The following is a 26,376-nucleotide window of genomic DNA, read 5'->3' as shown; positions in this document are numbered from 1 at the left end:
GTCTCCTGGGGGGCAAAATTGCCCCCAGTTGAGAACTGCTGTCCTAAACTATTGTTAACTGCCATCTCACCTATCTCCCTGTTTCCAGTCTGTCCACCACATCCGATGTGATCTTGCCATCCTATTACTCAAGAAAAAAACCACCTCTGGATCCTTAATGCCTAAAGAATGGTCATGCCTTTTGCAATGTGGTTCTGACCTGTATTATCATCTTATTCTCCTGCGGTTCCCTCAGGGTCCAGTGCACACTCCCAGTCTGTGCGAGAGTGAGCCTGAAGTTTACTGGAAGCTACCCCAACTGGGAGGCCTTGTCCCCTATATTTGCCACCTTGTTGTGTGCTCTCAAGCAAGTTGATGTTCTGAGCCTCCATTTCTCCATCTGTGCAATGGGTATAATAATCTAACCAGTAAGGGAGCTGAGTGATGAGCATCAGTAACTGTAATACAAAGTAGAAAATGCTAAGGCTCTTTAACTTGGGGGTTAAGATGAAGTACTGTGGGAGTTCAGAGGATAAAGAGATTCCTCCTGGCTGAGGCTGGAGAGGGGAGTTCCCAGAAGAGTTCACCAGGGAGACTGCCTTGAAGTTAGCCTTGAAGTCTGGGTGGTGTTTGGACATGCAGATGTAGGGGTGAGGAATAACAATGAAGACAGCATCACAGGCAGAGGAAATGGCTGGGGCAAAATTTCTGGGCATTGAATAGGAACAGGGAGTTGCAGTATGGGTGGGTACTTACTGCTCTGTGGTAAGTGCTCAGTAGGGTTGGTTGCATGCATGAGTGAAGCATCTATTTTGAGAAGGATATTTCAAAAGCATGTGTGTTTGAGACCAGGTTATCCACGAAGGTGGAGGATTGATTGACAAGAACCTGAACTGTCAATCTGCAGGACTTTCCAGCTTAGTCAATGGGGAGGGGCTCTGTTTCCAGCTGTGCCTTCATTGTGGTAGGGAAGGTGGATTGAAAAGAGGTGGGGGTGGGGCAAAGCCTGGGAGATCATTCAGAGTGTGCTAAAATTATCATGATGAAAGGCAATGACAACTGGGACATAGGACAGCCATAGGAAGGAGAGAAAGCTATTTTGGATAGGATGGCGGAAGCTATTTTGATCAAATTGTCAGGATTCACATGATTTCTCTGCATCTTTGGAGAGTATCAGCTGCATATTCTGCCCCTAAAACCATTTTAGGATGTTCTGTGATCTTGGTCAAGTCATTTCCACTCTCTGAGCTTCAGTTTCTGGAACAGCAAGGTTTTGGACTATTTTCTAATAATCCCTCCAGTGTAAACATAGACTGAGGTCTGAAAGAAGACTTTCCGGAGAACTTGGAGCCCTGTCCCCTTTCCCTACCAGCTCTGACACTCAGCTACTGGCCAAGAGAACACCCAGCGGATCATCAGTCGTCAGCCATCCTGGGGCTGGCTGTCGGGACCAGACACAAGTGATGAGAAGGGAAGGACATTACTTGGGAGAATATGCATGTTCACAGCTCTGAGGATTAAAGGCCCGTGTTCTTATCACTGCGGAACAGAGTATTATAAATCCAGCCTTAGAATACCAAATCCCCTTGCAGCTTGGCCATTGTGAGGGAATATTAAAAAGACCGGAGACAGAAATAATCAGTTTCCGAATGACACACTGTCAAATAAAGCATTTCTCACATTATCCCTTTCTTTCCTTTCTCTGGCTCCTTCTCCTGTGCCTGGATATTTTAACATGAAAAATAGATTAAAATGAGGCCGGGCTGAATGGAGTTCTAAGTTTGACTTTTTGGAAGGCTCTCTCGGTGGGGTGGTTTTGGGGTGCTTTTTATTTTTCTCCTCTATATTTTTTTCCATGTTTGATGTTGTGTATGTAAACAAACCAGCTGGAGGCTCTAGCTTTGGGATCAAGGCAGAGCAGCAAAGAGGGGCCATGTAAGGTTTGATCAGGTGCCTCTGGATGCCGAGGTCAGAGCTGATAAAGGGACTGCAGATTTACGTGCCTCTGGCTCATCTGGTCAGGATTTGCGGCTTCTGGATGCTTATTAAACACCTTCTCTGGACCAAGCACGGCATCTTAGGCTGGGTAAATGGTAGGCGTAAATGGCAACTCAGGACCTAGAGTGGGAAGATGGTCATCCAGATGATTAGATGGTGGCGGTATAGCCAGATGACTGATGGCCATGGTAGTTGTGAGGGAAGAGAGCATAGCCTGCCCCAACTTGAAGAGGCAAAGATACTCCCTGAGGAAGTGGTCCCCGAGCTGGGATGGCTGGGTGAGCTGAGCTGAGGAGGTGAAGAGGAGGATATTAGTTTCCTAGGCTGCAATAACATTACTACAAACTGAGGGACTTGCAACAACAGAAAGTTCTTCTTTCACAGTTCAGGAGGCCAGAACTCAAAATCAAGATGTCAGCTGGGTTTGCTCATTCTGGAGACTCTGTCCCAATAGCTTCTGACGGTTCCTGGCAATCTTTGGCTTGTAGATGCATCACTCCCATCTCTGTCTCCATCTTCACATGGCCTTCTTGTCTGTGTGTATATAGCTTTCAATGTCCTCTACTCTTCTTATGAGGACACCAGTCATTGGATGTAGGGCCGACCCAATCCAATATGACCTCTCCTTAACCAATTACAACTGCAAACACCATATTTCCAAATAAGATAACATTTTGAGGTTCTAGGTCAACCTGAATTTTGGGAGGTCATTATTCAGATGCTATAAGGAGTGAGTGAGAGAGCTCTGCGCTGAGGGAGCAGCCAGCATGGAAGAGCTCGGAGCATCAGACGTTTGGGGAATACTCATAGCTCCGTGTGAATTCAGGACAGGGTAGAAGGTAGGACTTATGAGGAGCTGGGGCATGAGAAGGGAGCAGGGACCTAGTCATAAAGGGCCTTGGGTACCAGGTTAAGAATCTGGACATTATTCTGAGGGCACCAGGGGAGCCAGGAGAGGGGTTTAAACCAGAAAGTGAGGGGTGTGACAGGATTTGGTTTGGGATAGTGGAATAGAGAGGCTGAAGGAATGAGGCTGATACTGGTTGACTTTTGTGGTGCCAGGCTTTTTTTGTCTTGTTTAATCCTTAGCATAACCTTGCCCATTGGGAACAATCAGCACATTTTATAGGTGAGCCTATTGCAGCCCAAGGAGATAAAATATCACAGTCAGCTTGTGACGGCCAACAGCAAGCAGGGAAGCAGAGAGCCCCAGGCTGCCTGTATGTCCCCATTACCCGATTTCCCCACCATGCCCCTCTGCCCTGACATCGCCCACCCTCCCCCGTGTCTGGCTTCACTGAGGGATCTGAGACTTACTGTCAGTAACAGAATGAGCAGTGGGCTGACCCCATTCTAGAGCAACTTCTATTAGGGAAGTTTCCAGAAGGGATGGGGACACACATTCCTTCTCCTGTCTCTTTCCCACTTCCTGCCTGACAGCTTAGTGAAATCCTCAGACCCATTAGAAGAAGGTAAAACTAATCATGTGCTGCTTGTAATGTTGCAGAAACCAACCCCTAATGAACAAACCGGTATTTTTATTTCTGGAACTCCCTGCCACTCTTGTAACCTTGTTAGTCTGTGCCACCCTAGAGTGAACACAGTCCAAATTGGATTTGGCATCGTGTTGTCCCTGAGGCCAGCGGGGCCTCAGCTTGCCACCCCTGGAGTCTTGGCCTCTTCCTAACTTGCTTTCTAAAAATTCACAGCCTTCTGCCTGTTTCCTCTGCTTCCTCCTGGGATCCCCATTTGTCCTGCAGTGTTTTCTCCACTCCCAGGGCCTGTGTTTGCTCCTGGTGTGTCGACTCCATGGCTAGATACTCTGGTGCTGCTCACCTCTTGATTAACAGCTCCTGCTTCCCTGTTTTCTTGCCCTTGGTGAAGGAAGCCCGCAAAGTGAGGAAACAGCTCTGCAGGAGTGGAGCGGTAGTGCATCCAGGTGGATGCAGATGACAGTTTCTTCTTGATTCTGAGTTACCCATCTTTCTTTGCGTAGAACGTCTCACTAGGACAGAGGTAGCCAAATGGTTCTCTCGAGCTCCTTTGCTTTTGCACAGCACCCTTCAGTTTGTAAGGGGCGTCACAGCAGTGTTCAGATTTGATTTGCATAACAACCCTGTGGGTACCATGAACGGGAGTTTATCACGTTTACCATGCACATCCATGAGCTCGCATGGAACCTCCCTCTCAAAGGATGTTTTTGACCCAATTTTATGGATGAGAAAATTGTGATTCAGAGACATTCAGTCCTTGGTCCACCATCGCCCAGCTTATGCGTGGTAGCATGAGATTTTAAAGAATTCTTTCTGAACCCCAGTCTTTGCCCCTGACTGTGGGCTGTACTATTCCAAGTATTGAGAAGTCCAATGTACAGAGGAGTAAACTGAGGGTGCATCAGGGAATCTGGGAAATTCCAGGTCATACAGTGAGTAAACTTGAATTCAGGACCTTTTCCTGCATGCTCAGAGCCTGTCCCCAAAGTCCTGTACCCCACCACATGTTCAGGGTCTTGGGACATAGTGCTGCTCAGACTGGTGCTTGTAACATCACCCGAGCTTCTACCGTGTTTTGGGCGAGGTCCCCTGAGCCCTTCATGAGCCCAGTCTGGGGACATGTGTTTCAGTTGGTCAGTGGCACAGTGAGCCCTTGGATACTGGAATTCTCCTTTGGCCAGGTCTTCACAATGAACTTCCAATCTGTAATGGAAGCTATATGATTGGTGGCTCAGCTGAGGTCAGGGCGAATAGGGAGCCTACGCCCCATCAGGAGGGCTGAAGCCACTCCCCTGGGATCATACCAAATGGCAAGGCCAGGGGCGAAAGAAACAGGATCATTAAGCTAAAGGGCCTCTCAAGCTCAGCCCTCGTCAAAGCCAGGCAAGGGAGGCGGGTAGTGAGTGTTCTTTTGTACAAACTTCTGGAGGTTTCTCATGCTGGGACGTCGACACGTGAAATTGCCTAGGTAATTTGAGAAGGGGGATGTGAGGCTGGGCAGGGGGTCATCAAGCCTTTGGTGCTCCTGTCCCTTCCCACCCTGATCAGAACCGTGCAGCCATGCTGACGATAGTTTGAATCTCAACCGCACTCCCTTGGGTAATGGACCACCTGTCTCTGTGCCTCAGTTTCCTCACTTAACATAGGACAATGATGCTTAATGCACAATTGTAAATCTAAGTAACAGAGCATTATGTGAAGTGGTCCTGATTAAGAAGGATTTGGGGACTCAAGACAAGTGTGGAATAGGCATTCAGAGGTAGAAGTTCAAATCATTCCGCCATTCATTCCTTTGTTTATTCATTCAACATTAAGTATACCCTTTCTGAATGCCGTTGACAAAAGCAATAGCTAACAACCTGTGAGCAGTAACTGTGTGGCCACACTGCACTAAATACTTAGCCTCACTATGACCCAATGAGGTGATGCTGTGAATACTGCCCACACTTAACCAATGACAAAACCAAGGCTCTGAAAGGTGAAGTGACCTAGTCAAGGTCACACAGCCTCTAAGTAGTAGAACCTGGACTCAAATCCTGTTACTCTGAGGCCAGCTCTTAGCCGCTTTGCCAGATACCACCGGAGGGCTCTGGAGGCAAAGGATGGGGCTAAGGTGTGGATTATGAGCTGATCCAGGACCACCAGGGTGACCAGGGAGGGTTCTTGGGGTGCGATGGGGGCAGGGAGTGGTGGTGGTGGTTGTAGGTGGACAGGTTGGTTAGGCCTTGTGTTTTCCAGGTCAGTGTTGGTCCTGGGATCTGACCACAGGGTCAAACACCTGTAATTGAGGTGGGCAGAAGGAGCCAGGGAGGAAGGGCTCTGGACCAGGCAGGGCCTGACCCTTACAGCATGTGAAACCCCCAGATGAGCAGATAGAGGACTGAGTCCGGCAAGATTTCCCCAAGGCATCAATGGGCCATAATTCAAAGCTTCTCTGAAGAGGCCTCGGGACATGCCCATTGAATCTTGGATTTGAAAACTGTGTTTTCCTTTTCCCTTCTCAGGCTTCCCTCCCTCTTCGTGCACCCTCCCATCTTCCCCATTTGTTCCTTCCCCTCCCTTTGGTCCTTGAGAACTGCTGTGCTGTCAAATAGCCAGTGGGTGCGCAATGAAGAGCTGGGTTCAAATCCCTGCTTTACCACATCCTGGCCTCTTGGATCCACTTGGACCCAGGATCAAAACCTGTGTGACTTTAGTCAAGTTACTTAACCTTTCCGAACCACCTTTCCCTCATTTCATTTATGGAACAGAAACTGTAGCCCCTATCACATAGGACTGCCTTGAAGATGAAATGAAAATAGCATTAAGCAAAATTAGGAAGGAGACGCTCTGTTATTGTTTTTACCAAGTGTTAGTGTTCTTCCTGCCTCCTTTCTCTCTTCACTCTTCTTTCCTATTATCTCTTTCCTTCTAAATTTCTTTCCACCTCACTTCCTCCTTCTGTCTCCTTCCTTTCGTATCTCTGATGCAAAAAACTGACAAGTAATACCGGGTCACACATGGTATCTAGACACGGAACAATCACTATTATATGACTGTGGAGGAAAAAGGATCAGTTCTTGCTTTCCTAGGGCTCTAGACACACATGCATTTTACATATATTTTATTTGACAGATTGCACACACACATATACATAAATACACATACTTACAGCTTTGTTTGGTTTGTGTATTTGTTTTTAAGTTCTGACATCCAGAGAAAGCTTCCTGGGGATCCCTCTAGAGGACTTGGCTGCCGAAGTCAACGCTATCAGCCATCCCTGTGTATCTGGCCACCTCTTGGCCCTTCCCTACCCCACGGGGAGGTGATGACTTCTAGCTCAGCGAGCTGAGGGCCTTGCAGAAAGAACACGATCATTTTCTACTGTAGTCAGCAGGAGAGCTGAGTCATTTTGGTAAATAATGTTCTTCTTGGCCTAAACAGGTACCTTCAAGAGTAGATTCCCCCCCCAAGATAATGTAGTCAGGGTTAACATCTGTCGTCTGTGTTAGATGTGAGGCAGGTAGTTGTCGGAAATCATGCTTTCCTTCAATGAGATCATAGTCAAGGAAGAGCAGTCAGCCACATGGGTGTGGTTGAAAGAGTATAGGCTTTTGAGCTAAAAAACAAAACGAAACAAAATAAACACAAAACATGAGCTTCAGATCTTGCTCTGCTCCTCGCCACGTTGGTATCTGAGTCTCTTGATTTCTGAATCCTCCTCCCCCAGGTCACAAGGGTGACCCTTCCCAACTCCAGAGATCACACAGCAGGGACTCGGCAAAGTGGCTTCTAGTCCCCCAGACGTGAAGCGCAATATATGGTGAAGAAAAGCAAGAAAACCAAGGGGCCTCCCCCTGTTCATCGGAGATCTTTCTGGCTCAGAGCGAATAAGGGAGGCGAGGAGAAGGCAAACCTTCCCTCTTGAGCCGTCGACAGGTGCCGTGGGGAATATAGACGTGTTTTGCCAGTGCCCCGGCCCTTAAGGGAAGCTCACAGAGCACGGCATTTCATGAATCTTGTGAATCATAAGATGTGTTCAAAACACTTTAGACTACTTCAATTTAATGTATCGTATGCAGACTCAATCAAATATTTACCAGTTGGGTATGTTAAAGAAAAATAACTTCAATTTGCCTTAAGCTTCTGATTAAAGGAGCCCAAGAAATGTTCATTTTTTCATTCGTTCATTCATTCATTCACCAAATATTTATGAAGCACTTACTTTGTCCCGAGACCCTTGTTGGGAATCGAACATTAAAAGAGTAGTATTTCTGGGGCCAGCCCAGTGGTGCAGCGGTTAAGTTCGCACATTCTGCTTTGGCAGCATGGGGTTGGCCGATTCGGATCCCAGATGTGGACCTACACGCCACTTGGCAAGCTATGCTATGGCAGGCGTCCCACATATAAAGTGGGGGAAGATGGGCAGGGATGTTAGCTCAGGGCCAGTCTTCTTCAAAAAAAAGACTAGTGTTTCTGATAATGAAGGAAATATACACTATACAGAAATTATTTGACTTAATAATGCTATATTATATTTGCAGCAGGATGGAAGAAAGGCTACTATCCCTTGAGCCCTCAGTGGGCTCATTCTAGAGATGAGGAAGCAAGGTTGAGAGAGTGTAAGCAAATGTCCTGAGGTCACTTAGCTAGTGGGAGGCAGAATCAGGACTCAGACACTCACTTGAGTGAAGCCCCAGCCCTGACTCTTCCCAAGGTTTAGTAGTCTGCATTGCTCTGATGTGACTGTTAGCCATCTCATTTGCTCCTTAAGGCAACCTTATGAAGAAGAGAGGTCAGGGATTCTTACTCATCCTGATGTGAAGAGCAAGACTCAGAATAGTCAAGCCGTTTGCCCAAGGTCACACAGCTGGTGGTGAGGAAGCCAGGTTTGGAAACAGCATCTCTCTGGCTTCGAAACTGACTGGTGGTTCCTGAGTCTCTATGAGGCCAACCCGGGGATCTGGGCTGGGTGTGGTGGACAGGAAAGTCCCCTCTGGCCCTCTAGCCCAAAGAACAGAGGCCCATTTGCTTGTCCTCCTTCCCTTCTGCTCCAGGGCGGTCTCATTGCGTTGCTGCTGCTGCTGCTGGTGTTCACCGTGGCGCTGTATGCCCAGCGGCGCTGGCAGAAACGTCGTCGCATCCCGCAGAAGAGTGCCAGCACGGAAGCCACGCATGAGATCCACTACATCCCGTCGGTGCTGCTGGGTCCCCAAGCCCGGGAAAGTTTCCGCTCCTCCCGGCTGCAGGCCCACAATTCCGTCATCGGCGTGCCCATCCGGGAGACCCCCATCCTGGATGACTATGACTATGAGGAGGAGGAGGACCCACCCCGGCGGGCCAACCACGTCTCCCGGGAGGACGAGTTTGGCAGCCAGGTGACCCACACGCTGGACAGCCTGGGCCGACCGGGGGAAGAGAAAGGGGACTTCGAGAAGAAAGGTGAGTCCTCCTTCTTGCATCCCACCTTCCAGGGGGCGTTTTGGGAAGCTGGGAAGAGGCACAAGAGCTGGGCAGTGGGGGTCACAGGCAGTGTCTTCTGGGCTAAGCCATTTTGGATTTATGGCCCAAATCTGATAACTTGGTTGAATTATCAGAGTTTATCTGCTCCAGTTCTTCGATAGTGATGGGAGAAAGAAAAGAGTGTCAGTTTTCCTGGAATTGGAGTTTTCAGGAGCATCAGAAGGTATGCAGTCCAACATCTCTCCAGTGATTCTTGATTACCTCCCTTGATGGCCTTCTCACTACTCAGGAAAGCGCTCATTGCATTTCCAGACGATGTTGACTATTAGAAAGTTTTCTCTTATACTGAGTTGAAATCTGTTTCCCTGGTCCTTCATGTCCACAAAGAAAGTGAATCTCATCTTTCTTGCAAAATTTGACAACAGAAAAAGACACCTATAACTTCTAGAAATCAATCTCAATAAACAATCCCAGTTTCTTCAGCTAGTCCCATGTGACATATTTTTTAGACGTTTCACCATCCTGGTCACTGTCCTCTAGATGCAGATTCTAATTTTTGTATCCTGGAGCACAGCATGAGAACCGACCCTCCTCTTCTTCAAGGTGGGAATGCTCGTCTGCTGAGCAAAATAGGAATTTCACCTCCTTCTTGCTAGCTGTTATGCTTCTGTTGATGCAGCTTGAGATCACATATGTATTTTGCAGCTATTGCTGGCTCATACTGGACTTTCTGATGACTAAAACCTCTCACTCTTTTTCATATATGCCGTTGCAAAGACCCATTCCCTTTGTTCTGTCAGAGGACAATTGATTCTATGGACCTATCCAGAGGATGTGTTTATATCTGTCTTTATTAAGTGTCTATGGCTGTAGCTTGTTTATAGATGGATTTTGGCTATTTTCCTTTACATAAATGCTACAAAGTTACCAGGAAGGATTACTGATGACAGGTAAGTGAACGCCAAGGAGAGGGTCCAAGAAGCACCTAATAGAGGCATGTTCTGCCCCCCACTCCCCATTCCTCCATCAAGCTCCAGATGGAGAACAGCAAACATCTTCAAAGTGGGGAAGTGGATTCGGTGGGTGGGTCGCTGCCAATCATCCTGTTTGACCTCCTTTCCTTACTCCCTGCCTCCCTCCATTCCTTCCCTCCTTCCCCAAGCTGGAAGGCAATACAAATGGCAATAAAGAGTCTGAATTCAGGAGGAAGAATGATACAGAATTAAGTTTACCATCCAGCATTACCAGCTCTGTGACCTTGGACAAGTCACATACTTCTCTCCTATCCATGGGGCATGACACTAGCATTCTACCTTGCAGTATGGTTGGGAAACTTAAATGAAATAACACATGTAAAGTGTCTGGTACCCAGTAAACGTTTAATACACGTTTCTGTTATTGTTATTCATACCATCCATATTTAAAGTCGTTATACTGTGCCAGACGCCATGATAGACCCTGGAATAGAGGTGAGGAACGCAGCACCTCTGCCCTTCAAGATCATTACAGTAATTCTCCTGGGAGAAAAATGGGGTGAGTAGGAGACTGAGGCCGAAGCTTGAATAGTCCTGGATCTCTCTGTGCCACACAAGAAGGATGTGACAGACCCAAGTAAGAGCCTAGATCCCTGTCACCAAGCTCCAGGCTCCTGGCCAGAAAGAAGCCTTGCTGTAGATAGCTGTCATGCTCAGAAGGGCCCGTGTGACACAGAGATGATAGTTTGTTTAATTGGGAGTTGGAGCCTGCCTTCCAGATCCTATGCTCCTTAAAGAGAACACAGTCTTTCCATTCCAGCTACTGTGCATTTCAGCTGCCTGCCGAGCCTTTCTGAGTTACTCTTGTGGATGGGGAGTAGATACCTGACTCCTGTATGACAGAGATGACACAGGGGACAGAATTGTGCTAGATGCAGAGGCTACACAAGACGAACTCTCAAGAAGTAGGGGAAGTTGCTCGTGGCCTCCTCTCCCACTTGGTGTACCCCAGAGCCTGCACACTTTCAGTCCTACCTCCACATCATAGCTTAGAGATGACTCTTTCCCTTGTATTTTCTTTCAAGAACTCTATTCAAACAACAAGAAAGTGAGGCCCTTATTTTCTGAAATCTCAGCAGTAGCAGTGAGAGGCAGCAAAGAAAAGTGCAAAGAGAATGAGTGGTGCATGCATGAGAAATAAGACACAGTCCTGGCCATGCAGCCTAGTGGAGCTGAGGTGAGCAGACTGATGTTGAACCCTGCTCCTCAGTTCACTGGCTGCATGGCCTTGGGCAGAGCTCTTAGCAACCCTGCATCTCCATGCCTTCATCTCCCCTGCATTCATCTGACCAAATTATTTTTTTCAATGTTCCTCCAAGTAGTCTTTAAAACAAAGAGAATTTGAAATAACAGAAAGCATTCATATCATACTGTATCCCAGCCACCCTTAGCTTTGATAAAGCCAGGAGAGGGAGAAACGTAGGCAAGAAGAAAGTAGAGGGCACACTTTTCCTGACTCCAGGCAGTATACCGGTCACTCTATCCATGAGGTGACTACTAGGGGCTGTTCTTATGGCATTATGGTCCCTGAGGACCTCGTCCTCCTGGCCTGGACACAAGAGGGACAATCCCACTGGCAGATTGCAGATCTGACAGCAAGAGCTCAGACCAAATGCATATTCTGTTGTCTCAGCTGGCCCTTGGGAGAAAACCATGAGGCTCTCTCTTTTATGGGTGACCTGGGCACAGCCATGCATTTTGTCAAGAGTGGGCGGGTATTCAGAGGCTGGCCAGTCCATACAAAAAGTAATCCCACACCCCTTTGAAGTGACATTGCCAGGGGCCACTCCCACTTGCACATTTCACACTTAAAAATTTGCCTATAAATTCAAGCTGCTTCAACATACCTGAGCTCTGTCAGCCTGCTTTTCAGCTTGGACCTGCAAATAACAGAGGGGACAATCTGTGTTGAACAGAAGGAAGAAGTTTCATTACCAAGCGACAACTGCTTGGGTTCCCAGGCCCCAAGAGCATTGTACTGAGCAGCTTTGACATTCAGCTGATAGACATCCATGTGGCTGTACCTTTTGTTAAATACTGAAAATTTTCTGTGCCCATTGATAAGTAGCTCTCTGCCCTGAGCCCCTCCCCAAGGACCCTCCTGACATCTCCACTGTCAGGAGCAGAGTGGCTTTAGAAGGCTGCTCCAGTATGATGGCTGGCATCCCGTCCTGCTCGTTAGTGCCTGTGCCTTAGAAGGTCTCAGGTATTGTGAATATCACCCCTGGTATCGCCTTAACAAGTTGCTGAGAATTTAATCATGTCAATATGAGAATGCTCAGCACTGTGTTTGGTACATAACAGAAACTTGATAGATTTTAATTCAGTTCTCCTTATCTGTCCTTAAATTTATGTTTCCCTTCCCTGAATATTATGCATGGAAGCTTAAGGAAATTAAAATGGCAAATTTATCACTTTATCAAGGGATAGGGTAGGGGATGGCTGAATGGATATTGGATTTTCTTAATTTTGTTTTATTATGGTGAAATAAATGTATGCTCTTTGTAATAGAAGGAAGAAAAGGAAGGAGGGAGAGAGGAAGAAAGAGAGAGAGAGAGAGAGAAAGAGTTATATAAAGCAATAACTGAAAGGCCTAGCCTTGTCTTCCCATCCTATCCCAGTGACAGGATCCAAAGACCAATCCTTGATAAGACAATAGTTTGATTTATGTTCTTCTAGCATTTTCCAATGCATACATTTCTGGATGTATATATGGTGTATATCTGGATGAACATGTATGCTAATGGGGCCATCTCCACGACATATATCATTCTGTAGCCATTTGATAGTTTGCTAGATAAACAATGTATGGAAAGCATCTTTCTATGTCAACCATGCATACCTATCTCATTCTTTTTGGATCCCATGATGTGAACATACCAAATACACCAACATTCACTTTACCATCCCCTGTTGTGGACCATTATCTCAATTTTCTGTACTTACAATGAATGAGTAAACATCCTTGTATGCTTGTGCGCACACCTGTATATATTCTTGCAAAGTGTGAGACCGTTTCTGTAAGACAGTTGCCTAAAAGCAGAATCACTGCCTCAAAGGGTGCACATTACACATTTGGAATGACAAATTACACATTTGTAATTTTGGTAGGTACTGCCGTATTTATTCATTTTTAAAATTTGTTTTATACACTCAAGGTGGGGAATATATACTCTCCCACATAGATCTACACAAACAACCCATGGCCCCATCACATTCATGATCCGTATATTATCACGGACCCTTCGGGTCTTATCTATATAGTTGCTATCATTTTATATGTACAACTTTCTCTTTCAATTTTTTCTTTTCTAACTAACATTGGTCCACATTCTTTTCTTTGCCAAAAGCCATTCCTCCTAGTTACCCTGAGTAATGGTTCTTTTCATGAAGTGATACAGAATAAAGGCTTTTCTTTGCTCCCCTACTTCAGTTCAGGACCTAGGGTGGAGGAAGGAAAGAGAATGGCATCGGATACCAGCAGTGGCCCACAGTGATAGATGGGGAGTCTTGGTCTCTGACATGGGGCTGGTAGGCTAACCCTTATTGTTGCTCAGAATTGCAGACCAGAAAATCTCGAGGTGGGTGGAACCCTTGTTGAGAGGACGGAGAGGAAGGGATTTTTATTGAATGAGAAGCTCTGTAAGACCCCAGCTGCTGTCCAATACATTATCTCGTTGAGCCATTTGTAATTAACCCTGGGGGGAAGGTGGCTGGAAGGCCTGGCTTGGAAACCAATGCTGTTGATGTTGTTGCTGCTACTGCTCTTGATGACAACTGACCTCTACTTATTGATAACTACTGTTCTGGGAACTCTCCGTGAATTATGTCACTTCCACCTCACAATAACCCTATGAGTTATTTACCAATATTGCCCCTACTCTTCCATGCAGGAGACTGAATCAAAGAAGGGTTAGGTAACTTGTCCAAGGTCACACAGCTGGAAAGTGGCTGAGCCAGGTTAAAACTCTAGCATGAGAGCTCACATGGTAAGGGGCCGCGCTGGGGAGTGAACACACTAGACCATACAGAATTTCATGATCCTTGGGAAGGCCCCGATCTCTTGCAATCCCAGGGATAGCTAAAGCTTGGCAAACGTGAGACTTGCTTCCTCCGCAAATCTGGGAAGAAAAATAGATAATTAACGTCTTTTCTCTAAGGCAGGAAGCTGCTACATAGTAATTCTGAGCTTCTAAATTGGCAGAAGGGAGATCCCAGTACTTTGGAGTGTTTTGAGTGGTCCCCAAGGGTGCAAGGACCTCATGTTTGGTGTCAATAAAGCACTGTAGAATGATGGAGAACTGAGAAGCTGTTTATTAACTCACCCTTCTGACACCCCCTGTGAATGTCATGTAAATGTCATCTTTGTTCAGTGTTTTCTAACATTTCAGAGTTCCTTCATAGTCAACATCTCATGCAATGCCTTCTCTTGGTGTTCAGACTTCTTCACACAGAGGCTCTAGCCTGTTTCCAGACCCCTCCCCTTCACCTCTGCTCATCCATGCCCTCTTCAAGCCACGTCAGTCTTCCTGACATCCCCAGAACTCCTCATCCTCACATACCTTCCTGCTTCCATGCCTACCCTCCTCATCCATTCTCCACACAGCAGCCACTCTGTTATGATCACTCTGGTTCCAGAGTTCCCACTGCTCTTGACTCTCACCTTCTATGCTCTAGCCACAATGGCCTCTTCTCTGTTCTTCACCACAGGCCCTTTGCATATGCCATGATTATCTTTCCCTGGAAAAATCTCCCTCCTTTCCTCCCTAGTCTGTCATGGCTGACTCTTCTTCATCATTCTACTCTGAGCTTAAACCCCACCTCTTCAGACAAAGCTCTTTTCTCTAGGAGTTCTCCTCTTTTGTCTTCTATCAACTCCCTTATTTGTTTCTGTAATAGTACTTTTTTATTGTTTGGATATTTTTATTAAATAGTTTAATTCTCTTACTAGACTCAGAGTTCCATGAGATCACATGCCAGTTCTGTTCGGTTTGTTCTGTGCCTAATAGAGTGCCTGGCACATAATAGGTGTTAAAATATGTGTTGGGTCAGTAGTTAGAGGAATGACTAAGTTAATGAATGGATAGATAAATATCTTAGTCCTTCCCACAGGCTCATAACCTCTGCGTGAACTCCTTACCCATTTCCTGAACTGGACAAAACTTGTTTAGTATTTTCAAATCAATGATTTGTTGAATCTTCCCATCCATATCATAAGTAAGAAATTATCCTTATCAAAATTTAGAGATCATCTCACAGTTACACAGCTAAAAGTAATGGAGTCAGCATTTGAAACCAGCTTTGTCTGATTTTAGTGATTCCCAAACCTAAGCATATTCTGAAGATGACACAATATGCGTTAATCTGGTCCATTTATTTGAGCAAGAGAGGTAAGATGTGGGTTTGGAAGCTAGCAAGCTGTCTCCTAGAGCTGTGCTTATCAAAAATGTTGAACGCCAACCACAATGAGAGACATATTTTACGTCATGGTCCCAAAAACACATGCATGTGAATATGTGTGCGCGCACATCTTTAAAATAGGTTTTGTGAAAGAATACTTACCCTTGTTACCCGTGGCATGCTGTGATATTTTCTATTCTTTTTATGTCCTCTTTTTTTCTTTCTTTCTTTTTTCTTGAGGAAGATTAGCCCTGAGTTAACATCTGCTGCCAATCCTCCTCTTTTTTCTGTGGAAGACTGGCCCTGAGCACACATCTGTGCCCATCTTCCTCTTTATGTCCTCTTTTTAATGGCAGTATGAACCACTGAATTGATTTATGCGTGGGTTGTAACCTGAAGTTCAAGGATCTGTCAAGCCTGAAAAAAGCTATCTTACATTGTGGGATCCACAGGGGGACAGATTCCTAATCACTGGATCTGTGATATCTTCTTGGAGCTACTGCTCGCCCGGAGATCGGAAGGATAAAGCTAATTCAAGGGACTCTGGGTAAGGGGTTGATGGAGGAACTGGGAATGGTGCCTGAGACAGGCAAGGCCCTCCTGATGGCTTTATGTCTTACCCCGCCCCGGTCCTTGGGACCAACCAATTGGTGTCTTCCACTCAACCCTATGGAACACTGGTCCCATCATCTCCATACTTTCCCCTGAAGCTGCATACTGACTCTTCAACCTTCCCTCCCAAAGGACCTTTTATGTCTTCCCTGTATTCTTAGGATACTCTCTCTTCCCAGCCCACCCCTCAAAAGAGTTCTTCCCCCTGCTCTCTTCCTAGGAAACACCACCATCCTTTAAGCCACAGCTCAACACCTCCCTCTTCCCAGCTGTCCTTAAGCCCCAGATGGAGGGTCTCAAAGAGCTTGGCAAAACTCGCTTCCTCACAATGGCTCCCATTATACAGTGCCTTGAGGATGCTGCCAGGGCTACCTGGGGACAAGAGGGGAGCATAATGTGCAGGATTGCTTTAACCAGAGCAGGACACTTTAAACTGGTTCACACCTTGGGGGTCCACATAAGATTAGTTTTGAAAGATTGACTCTCTAGCATGAAAAGAAGAAAAGTCTGGATATGACTTTCTTACATCAAACTTCCCTGACTTCATTTAACCAAACTGCCTCTCCCTTTTCCTTGTTCAAAATGCTTTTTGGAGTCTGCATTGTAAAACGTCCCAGAGGCCCTTTGATGTGCCTCTTTCTCCTCCGCACCTTCATCAGCCGTCTCTAGAAAGAGATGGGCTGACAGTTCCACCCCTGCATCCTTTCTTTGGGTACACCTCTCCCTCATGACTCAGCCATTCATTCACCCATTCAGCGGCTTATTTAACAGATATTTACTCAGCTCCTACTGTGTGCAAGTAAGAGATAACGCCAAAGATACAAAGCAAAATGGGAAATAGTTTTCTCCTAGAAGCTCACAGTTTAGAGGGGTATAAAACAGTAATAGCCGCTTTATTTTATGTGCTCCTTTAACATTTATAGAATGGCTTCATAAACATTCTATGATAACTCTCTGTGTTACTGAACCCTTTTGAGAGACAAGGAAGCTTACTCAGGCTCAGAGAAATTAAATCACTCACCCCCACGGCAAAGAGCAAGCTTGGTGGTGAAGTTCTACTTAAATCCACATCTCTTGAGTTCAAGTTCACTACTCTCTTCGTTTTGCCACATGGCATTTATCCCTGCAGCATCCTGAATATCATTGTGCCAACAACTTGTTACGTCCACATAGCCCTCCCCTCTTAATCTTAAAGATCAGAAACTCCTCGTCTTTGGAAGTATTCAAACAAGACTAGGTAGCCGTTTGTCAAGGATGGTGTAGCAAGGTTGGCGATGAGACACAATAAGTCATCCCTTCTAATTCTCAGATCATAAAATGTGAACTTAATCTGTTTCCATTCTGTTTTCTTCTTAGGACTTCTTAGAAAACAAAAAGGGACAAGACCTGTGTTTGAAAAAATAGGCTTCTGAGTACTAGCCACCCTGGAAAGTATTCAGAATTGAGGAGTTTTCTTTTTTTCTTTTCCTTTTAACTCCATCTGATGGACAAAGCAAATGCCAATTGTAGAATGGCAGAATGTTCGCTTTTGCTCCGATTAATTGTAGCACATGGTAGAGTTAACAAGGCTATGAAAGACAGACCCCGGCTCTGCAGCAATGCTTTTTGGCTTTGGTTTCTTGGCTCCACCCCTGCTGGGCATTGGCCCTGGAGCCTAAACGCCTAGGTTTGGCAAAGCCGGAGGGAGCGGTGCCTCCAACAGGCGGGAGCTCAGCATCCCCAGACAGCAGGCCTCTGAGCTGTCTCCACACTCTCTAAAATAAGATATAGACAGAGATTTGTCATGGAATCACAAACAGGAATGTCACCAAAGCTGTCACCAGAGCCCCTTAAAATGTCACTTCCCAGCATTAATTGCCATGATAGCAAAACAAACGGGTGTTCTCTGAGCGTTTGCTCTTCCTCCTCCTCCCTCATGAGCCTCTCCCTGTTTCCCTATCTCCCTTTTCTCCCTACTCCCTCCTCATTGTCCCTGGCGACCCTCGGGGCATTCTGACTTGATTAGACTGTGCCCAGCAAGGCAGCCCCACTGCACACTGACAGATGAGGGTGAAGGAGGTTTGATAAATGTCAGGGCTGAAAAGACTGTTCCCTGATTGATCAGACCTGGAGCAATTTCCCAGCAGTCAGGGACTCTGTATCCCCGTCCTGGCCTCCCTTAGAAATGGCTGGAAACCCCCCGGGGGAGGCCTGGCTGTCACACAGAGTCCATACGGCTCAGCCTCATGTCTCCCACAAGGACCCAGTCTGCTTTGAGCTTCAACATCCTCATCCACCTTGGGGATGCGATAAATCGCCACCCTTACTCACAATTATGATTGATCCTTATTTTTCTTGTATTTCTATTACAAAAGTTATGTGTTCATTGTAGAAAACTTAAAAAAAATAAACAAAAGGGTAAATCAGCAGTTTTTCATAGCCACAGTAACTTTTTACAATTTTTCCCTACTTTTTCTCTTCTCTTTTGCATATTGAAAGCTGAAAATTTATTATTTATATCTTATATTTTTATTGAATATTATATCCTAAGTATTTCAATGTTTATCCTTCTATTTTATAACTGCCTCACAGTTTGTTTATAGATGGACAATTCAGTTGCTTTTTTTTGTTATTTTGTGTTCATCAGCATCAATCCTTTTTGGGTTTAAATTTGTTTTCTCTTCATTCTGTATTGTCTCCTCAGAGTCTGTTCCCAGGAGTGGAATTACTGGGTCAAATGGTCTGTATTCTTTAAAGTTCTTGATTGATTTTAGCTCAACATCTCTGTGTCAGGAAGTCTTGGTAGACATTTGCGAAATAAGGAAACATTTGTTCATCTATTTTTTCATTCATTACTTCAACAAGCTTTAATTAAGTGCCTACTATGTGTCAGGCACTATTTAAGACTCTAAGGATACAGAAGGGAATAAAATCTATACAAGTATCTTTCTATTGAGCTTACTTGCTAGTGTGAAGAGACCATAAACAAATGAATAAGAAAAAAACTATATTCATATAAAATATATATAGTTAAATGTAAAATATAAATGTTATATATTTTATAAGAATTAATATATAATTATATAAATTTATAAACGTTCTATATATAAAATATCAAATCATGATAATTCCAATTGGGGAGAAATAAAGGGAGGAAGGGAGTTAGAACCTTCACGAAAGGCCTCACTGATGTGGTGACATTTGAGGATCAATCTGTGGTAGATGAAGAAGTAATCCATTTAGATATTTGAGGAAAGAGCTTTTCAGGCAGGGGGAATAGCAAGTGCAAAGGCCCTGTGGTATCACTGTGCTGGGAATGTTCAAGGAATAGAAGACGCAGCATGAGGATGAGAGCAGTAGAGTAAATTGGGTCAGAGAGACAGTGAAAAGAAGGCCATGTAGAGCCTGGTAGGTAAGGATGTTGGTTTTTGCTGTGAGTGAGATGAGAAGCTGTTGGAAAAGAGGGAGTTCATTTCTTACAAAGGCAGTGAACAATTAGGGCCAAAATGAGATGGAGGGATTTAGGCGTGGAGTTGATTTCAGAAGGGAGGATGCTGGGGAGACCAGAGAATGGAGGTTGTTCTCTGGAATCTCACGGGTGGAATTCAGCCCCAGGCTAGGTTTGTTGTATTTGCATACAGAGTATATTTTACATTTTTCAATTAGGTTGTCAATATGTGTAAATGAGGACATTTCGCATCACAATCCACATTTCTGCTTCACGTGATTATGGGAGGATCTGGGAACCTGAGGTCTTCCACCACTGGCAGGAGCTGGATTTATCTTTGGTTGCAAGACGAGTCATATTGGCTAGCCTGGATGGACCAAGCTCTGTGATTAGCATTCAATAAATATTTACACATTGAATCCTCAAAAGAGAAAATGGTGTGGTCAGTGCCTCTAATTGTCCGTTTATCAGATGTGGAGACCAGAGCTGGGAGAGCTTAGGTTACTTGCCCAGGATCATGTACGTATTTTGTGTTAAAGCCAGGATTTGTACTTGTTTATGTGACCTTGAGATGCTCACTTGTCACCAATACTCTGCTGCCTTTAGTGTTGGAGAAGACAGGGAGCAGGGATGATCAGAAAACAGTCTCAGGCCTCATGGAGAAAGAGCCATTGTTAGAATATAGTAAGAACTGGCACATAGTTTTGGCCTCCAGTAGCTCTGCTGAACTCATGAACCCGTGTGTCTCTCTCTGCCCCTCTTTTGCCTCCATCTGGAAATGACCTTTCTTGATCTCCTAACCTGTGCGTGCCCATGGCTTCTGCTGCCTCACAGCTTCTGCTGCTGGCTCGTCTCTGATCCTCGTGAGATATATGCTCTCTCTCTCTGTCTCTGATTATCTTCTGTGTCTCTTATTCAAACACCTCATTAGAGAATTTGTCATATCCAATATTGACTATCCTCATGGGCAGATCCTCACCCACGCCACGTCGCCATCCACAAGCTAACCTGGGGCTGTCTGCCTCTGCTCAGACGTGGAGCTCGGGGCCCATCAGCTTTGCCAGGACGGTGGAGCCTCAGAATTCCCAGCCAGGCGCCTTCGGGATAATGAAGCACCTGCAGCTACTTTTCACGAAAGCAGGCATCTGTGGGTATGGCAGACCCTCAAAGCATCATATTCTCTCCAAAACAGTGGGGAGTCCATCTGCCCGGAGCAAGGCTGATGTGCCTTGCTTCAAAAGAACATGGTTTGTGGATAGCTCAGTTTAGCCAAAGAGATAAATCAGGCAGCGAGCGATTATTTTCTTCAACGGTTCTTTATTTTACAAAAGCATTCACCATCAGACCCCTTTCGATATCTAGCACTCCACCAGCGCATGTAAAAGAGGATAGGATTTAACCAGCTTTAACTTACCAAAATGTTTAAAGTCACACGAGTCTATAAACCAAAGAAAACCCTAATGGCAGGGCTTTCTGGGAAATGGCCTGCAGTGGGATGATGGGTTTGGAATGGGGCAGACATGGCTGTGAATCCTATCCCCACATAGCACCTTGATCCTGGCCGAGTTAACTAACCTATTTAAGTCACAGATTCCTCCTCTGTGGAAGTGGTTTAATAATGCTGTTGGACTCCTAGAGTTGTTTTCAGAATGAGATACAGTAATACACAAATAGCCTGGTATAGAAGCCATCCACCATAAATGTTAATGGTCTTGGGAAAGTCATATCCCCCGCCTGAGCCTCAGCCTTCCCATCTGTCTAATGAGCATGTTGGACCCCTCTAGGTCTAAACTCCTATATTTTTCGGTTTCTGCTTCTTTCACCAGAATCCCAAGGCTGTGGATGTACATAGGGCATGGGACCAGTGGAGGTAGGACTCAGTGCCACATGTCTAGCTGGCACAACTAATGGTGTGTGTGTAGGGGGACAAGCTATTAGAAAAACCAAGAGGTCTTTAAGAGGAAGAGAGGAAGACTTTTTCTCATGCAAAGCCTTGTCTCCTCGTGCCTCCTTGTACAGAAATGATGCAGAAGGAGAAGGGCGCCAGTAACTAGCTTTCTAACCGAGCTAATTGGTGGCAGAGGCTAGACTCAAGCCTCTTTTTTCAGCCTCCTGGCTCCAGGACTGTTCCGTAAGTGTCCCAAGGAGGTCAGCAGAGAGAGATATCACTTGCTCATCATTTCCCTTGTGGGTGAAGCCTTCAGAGACCAGATGCATCCACTTCATTATAATTGCCATAAGTGCCGCCTGATTGGCGCTGTTCATCACCCCAGGAAAGCAGCCTCGCCTGGTGGACAGACAGGCAGCCTGCTCTGGCTCAGCACAGCTCCGTCCCCTCCAGCTGTGGCCTTGGCAATGACTGCGTGTTGTACGGACGACTCTCCTTTGGGAGAAGAGATGCAGTGGGAGACAGAGGGCAGGGCACTGAAGTGGGAGTGAGGGAGCCTGCCCTCTTCCGTCAACATGCCACGTGGCCTGAGTTCAGCTTTCCTCTTCCTGGGCCTCAGCCTCTTGGTGCATGATCAGGCACACTATGCGATCTCAACACTGTTACTCAGTTCTTAACTTGTCGGTCATCTTGGGACAAAGGTGACATTAATATTCTAAGAGGGGAAGGTGTTCTTGAGTGTTAGGTTGGTTTGGTCCTGGGATCTGGGTGTCGTCCTGGGGACGCTGGTGGAGAAAGCAATTTCTGCATTGTAAGAAATATTCTCTGTAAAAGCAGGAACCTTCCCTCCCATAGTAAGAAAATGAGGTTTGCCTTCTATAAAAGGGCCAGAGGGTGGTAGAGAATGTTCTGATCTCAAGGGCAACATTGTGTAAGCCCCAGATTGTCTATGCGTGGGTTTGAGGCAGGGGGCTGTGGATTTCTTTCCAGAAGTAACAGAGTTAGGCCTGGCAAATCAGGAAAGACTTTGTGGGAGAGAGAACCTTCAGCCAGAGTATTTAAGGCCGAGAAAGATCCAAGAGGGAAGGTGAAAGGATGGAACTACGATCTCCTTAGAGCATGGGGTTAGGCCTGTGGGCTCTGGAGCCGGGCTGGCCCATAACTCCTGATACTTTCTGATGTTTACTGGCCATGCATAATCTTGGACGAATGAGTGAATGTCCCCGTCTCTCACTGCCCTTGTCTCTAAAGTGGGGAAAATCAGAGAATGCATCTCTGAGTTGTTGTGAGACTTAATGAATTAAGACATGTCACCGGACATGGCAGAGTGATTTTTACAAAGAAAAGTCTCGCTGAATGTTAGTTGTGATGGTGTGTTGAGAGTCCTCTGCAAATAGATCAGGCACTGGATTCACGACATCATTTAATTCTCACTACTCCAAAATTCCTGCATTCGTTCCTTTACCAAATACTCATTAGCACAGGGCAGGGAAAGTGACTGGATGTGCCCTCCCTCCGAGATTTCACGCTCTCATGGGGAGACAGACTTGAGACTTGAGACCCAAACTCAATTTTGGCACAGTTACTAATTGTACTAACACAAAGCTGCCGAGAAGGAAATGGACCGAGTGCTCTGGGAGGGGAAAGGATGCACCTGGCCTCAGTTTGGCTGTTCGAGAAGGCCTTTCTGAGGAAGCAAGATTTCAGCTGAAGTCAGAAGGATACATCATGTTCAGCCAAATGAAGAGCTGAAGAGCAGAGGAAGTGACTTTTGCAAAGAAAACGCTTGGCCCATTCAGTGACCCAGAGGCCAGTGTGACTAGAACACAGTGAGGGGGACTGGGCCAGACTGTTCTATTATACTTAGATGGGGAAACTGAGGCATGGCAAGCTGAAGTGGCTTCCCAGAGGTTACCTATCTGGGATGGAGAGGTTGGGGTCTGCCTGAGATGAAAGCTCTTCTTCCAGCCCCACTTGGGGGAATACCATGGAAGTTGACTCTGGTTTGCTTTCACAGGGAATAGAGAACATCCGTGTCTGAGTCGAGGGATGGTGTAGACAGAGGGAGAGCAGTGACTTAGAAGGTGGTGGGGCAGGCCTGGCATGCCCAACTGAGTTTGGACCTTATCCATTCTAATTCCCCTAGGGTTATAGGGTAGAACTGGATTAATTTCAAAAGAGCCCTCTCTGTGCTCCAGGGTTTAATATCTCCTGTGTGTCCTGGGTCATCCTTGGCATCGGAATGCTGTGCTCAGATCAATGGTATAAAGTGTTTTTGGTTTTTCATAGTTCTATATGTATGTGTGTGTGTGTGTGTGTGTGTGTGTGTGTGTGTACTTTTCTTCCCTGAAGCAGGCTGAGTTCACTGAGGGAAATGCATGGGACTTCGGTGCAATCTTATTTATTTTTTTGGAAGGCATGCAGAACAAAATCATTTCTCTCCCTGCATAAATATGCATGAGGCTGGCCTGCTCTCTCCTCCTCAGGAAGCGTGGGTGGTGGAGGGAGAGAGCCCCATGTGACTGGTGTCACGGCCCTGCCCCTGGCTGCTGGCACCCCATTAATCAGGGGGGAACAGCAGCCTCGTGAACTGTGAAATTGGCAGCCCCCTGACAGCTCTGGGGCCCGGTCGAGCAGGGACTCTATTTCACAGCTGGGAGGTGGCCGAGTTGGGTAGGGAAGGAGGGTGTGAGGATCAGCAGGCCAGAGCGGCCGCGCTCCCCTCTTGGCCTTCACAGACCCCAAACGAGTCTTGCTGAGAGGGCATGCATGCGTCTTGATTAAGGGGTGACACGGGGGGAGAGAGAGAGAGGAACCGGCAAGAGAGGGAACACAATGAATGATAATGGCCATCCTAACAGATACTGGGTGTCTGCTGTTTATGGAGTTCCAGGCACTATGCTGTGTACCTCGTATGCATTTCTTTCTTTAATCCTCGTGCTTATCCTACGTGGGGTCATCATGAGCCCCATCTAACAGAGCAGGAAAAGTGAGACTCAGAGAGGCTGTTTCCAGCTGTAAGGTGTAACAGAGCCAGGACTGGGACCTGTGTTGCTCCGGAGTCTGTGTTTTGTAGCCACTCCACTCCCCTGCTATCTGTCATGCTATGGAAACAAAAAAGCAAGAGAGAAGTGTCTCATCTGTTCAATGTCCATCTACAAGGTGTACATTCCACACAGAGACTCAAGTCACTGTGCCAAGGGCTGGGGTCTGGGGGATTAACGTCTTTGACAAGTTCATGTTGTATGAGAGAGATTTGAGTAAACAGGTAGGCACAGCAGTAGGACATAGATTTGAGAGTGTGGCTAGATACAGTCTTAGCTCTGACATTTGCCACCTCTGTGACTTGGGGCAAGTTATTTAACCTCTCTGGGCCTCAGTTTCCCCATCTCTGAAACAGGTATGTGAGCATACCTAGATAAAAAAAATCACTGTGAAAATTAAATGAGATATCCCACGTAAGGTGTTTAGAACAGTGCTCAGTGCATAGTGAGTAGTCCATAAATTATTGCTGGGAAGGTACTAGAATATGCATATAAAGAGGTATTCTAGGAGCACATGGGAAATAGCATTTAAAGTATGGAGGATGCCAAGGAAGGCTTCTCTCAAGAGGTGACATATGAGCTGAATCTTGAAGATAAGAAGTTCCTCAGTTAACCCAAGGGGCAGGGAGAGGGGATGTGCAAAGGCCCTGAGGTACACAAGAAAGAATGGTACATTCTAGGAACAGCAAGAAGTCCAGAATGACTGGAGCAAGGGGACATGCACAGGAGGAGCAGACTGGAGAGGGAGACAGGGGCCACATCACAGGGGCCTTGGAGTTTATCTGGAAGGCACTGGCAGCCACTGAAAACTTTAAAGTAGGGAGTGCCATGCACAGATATTTTTCTTCCCAGAAAGATTATTAAGGTGGCGGCCTAAGCGTAGATTAGAATAAGGCTGCGAGATCGATGGGAAAGACACTGTGATCCAAATGAGAGATGAGGAGCTGGCATGCTGTAGTAGACACCCCAGTATTTGTCTGGGATTAGACCTCCCTGCGTTTTTACTCAAAGCTCCTCTACAGATGTGCCACATGATTTGACTTAGGCCCCCTCCTGAGAACCTCAATTCCCCCATCTGTTAAATGAGACCCAGTGATCTCGAGGGAACATCCACCTCCTACATCCTATATCTTTAGTAGGAAGAGTAAAGATGAAGGAAGTGTCTGAGGCAAGGAGATGGCAAAAGAAAGGAGTTAGGGAGTAAAATAAGTCCCTAAACACTGATTTTCAACAGATCTGTGAGTGACAGATCCACAGTGAGGCAGGAAGGGAAGCTGGGGTTGGGGACATACGAGAAGGTGAGGCAGAAAGGCACTGTGCCCATCCAGGCCCAGCAAGCCTGGAATGCAGCGAGTGGGGGCGGGGGCCGGGGGGCGGGATCCCTCTTGTCCTTATGTTGCACTTTGATTCCTTGAGGGAAATTGGAGAGACAGAGGTGTGAGAAGGGAGGCCACTGAGAAAAGGAAGATGGCGGCCTTCCTTTTAGGTGCACAGAGAACATCCCAGTCTCTTTCTATCATTGCAAACCATGGGGTCTCCTTTTAGGATGGCGTCTCATACTGCGTGGTCCATTTTACCTCTTGTAGACTCCGTTCCATCATGTGGAAGGTGCAGTGGTAATGTGCTGGCTCACTTCTCTCCAGCTGATTTTGTATATAAAATAGCCTATATAGATTTATACACACACATATATAATACACACACACACACATATATGCAAAATCATTAAAAGCTTAATGACAGGGTTATGTTCTGAGAAATGCATTGTTAGGCGATTTCGTCATTGTGTGAACATCATAGAGTGAACTTACACAAACGTAGATGGTATAGCCAACCACACACCTGGGCTATGTGGTACTAATCTTATGAGATCACCATCATATATGCGGTCCATCATTGACCCAAATGTTGTTATGTGATGCGTGACTATACACACATATGTATACATATCTATGTTTAGACATATGTAATGTTGCCCTTCCCAAAATAGAAAATAAGCTCCAAGAGTTGAAATTTGCAATCTGGTCACACACACACTGTTCCCAGCACTTAGAATATT

At 46.0% G+C, this 26,376-nt stretch overlaps 1 protein-coding gene across 4 annotated transcripts in view; it reads left to right on the top strand.

Moving 5' to 3' along the window:
* Positions 1-26,376, top strand: part of ASTN2 (astrotactin 2) — an 826,144-nt gene that overhangs the window by 181,275 nt on the left and 618,493 nt on the right. For all 4 annotated transcript variants that reach the window (XM_046684656.1, XM_046684665.1, XM_046684648.1 and 1 more), the window contains exon 3: positions 8,507-8,891. In XM_046684656.1, the coding sequence (XP_046540612.1) occupies positions 8,507-8,891 (385 nt within the window). The remainder of the gene's footprint in view (positions 1-8,506; positions 8,892-26,376) is intronic.

The sequence above is a fragment of the Equus quagga genome, chromosome 1, assembly GCF_021613505.1.
Source record: "Equus quagga isolate Etosha38 chromosome 1, UCLA_HA_Equagga_1.0, whole genome shotgun sequence".
Lineage (NCBI taxonomy): Eukaryota > Metazoa > Chordata > Mammalia > Perissodactyla > Equidae > Equus > Equus quagga.
The sequence above is the reverse complement of the archived record's forward strand: the minus strand, read 5'-3'. Positions and strand labels throughout refer to the sequence as shown.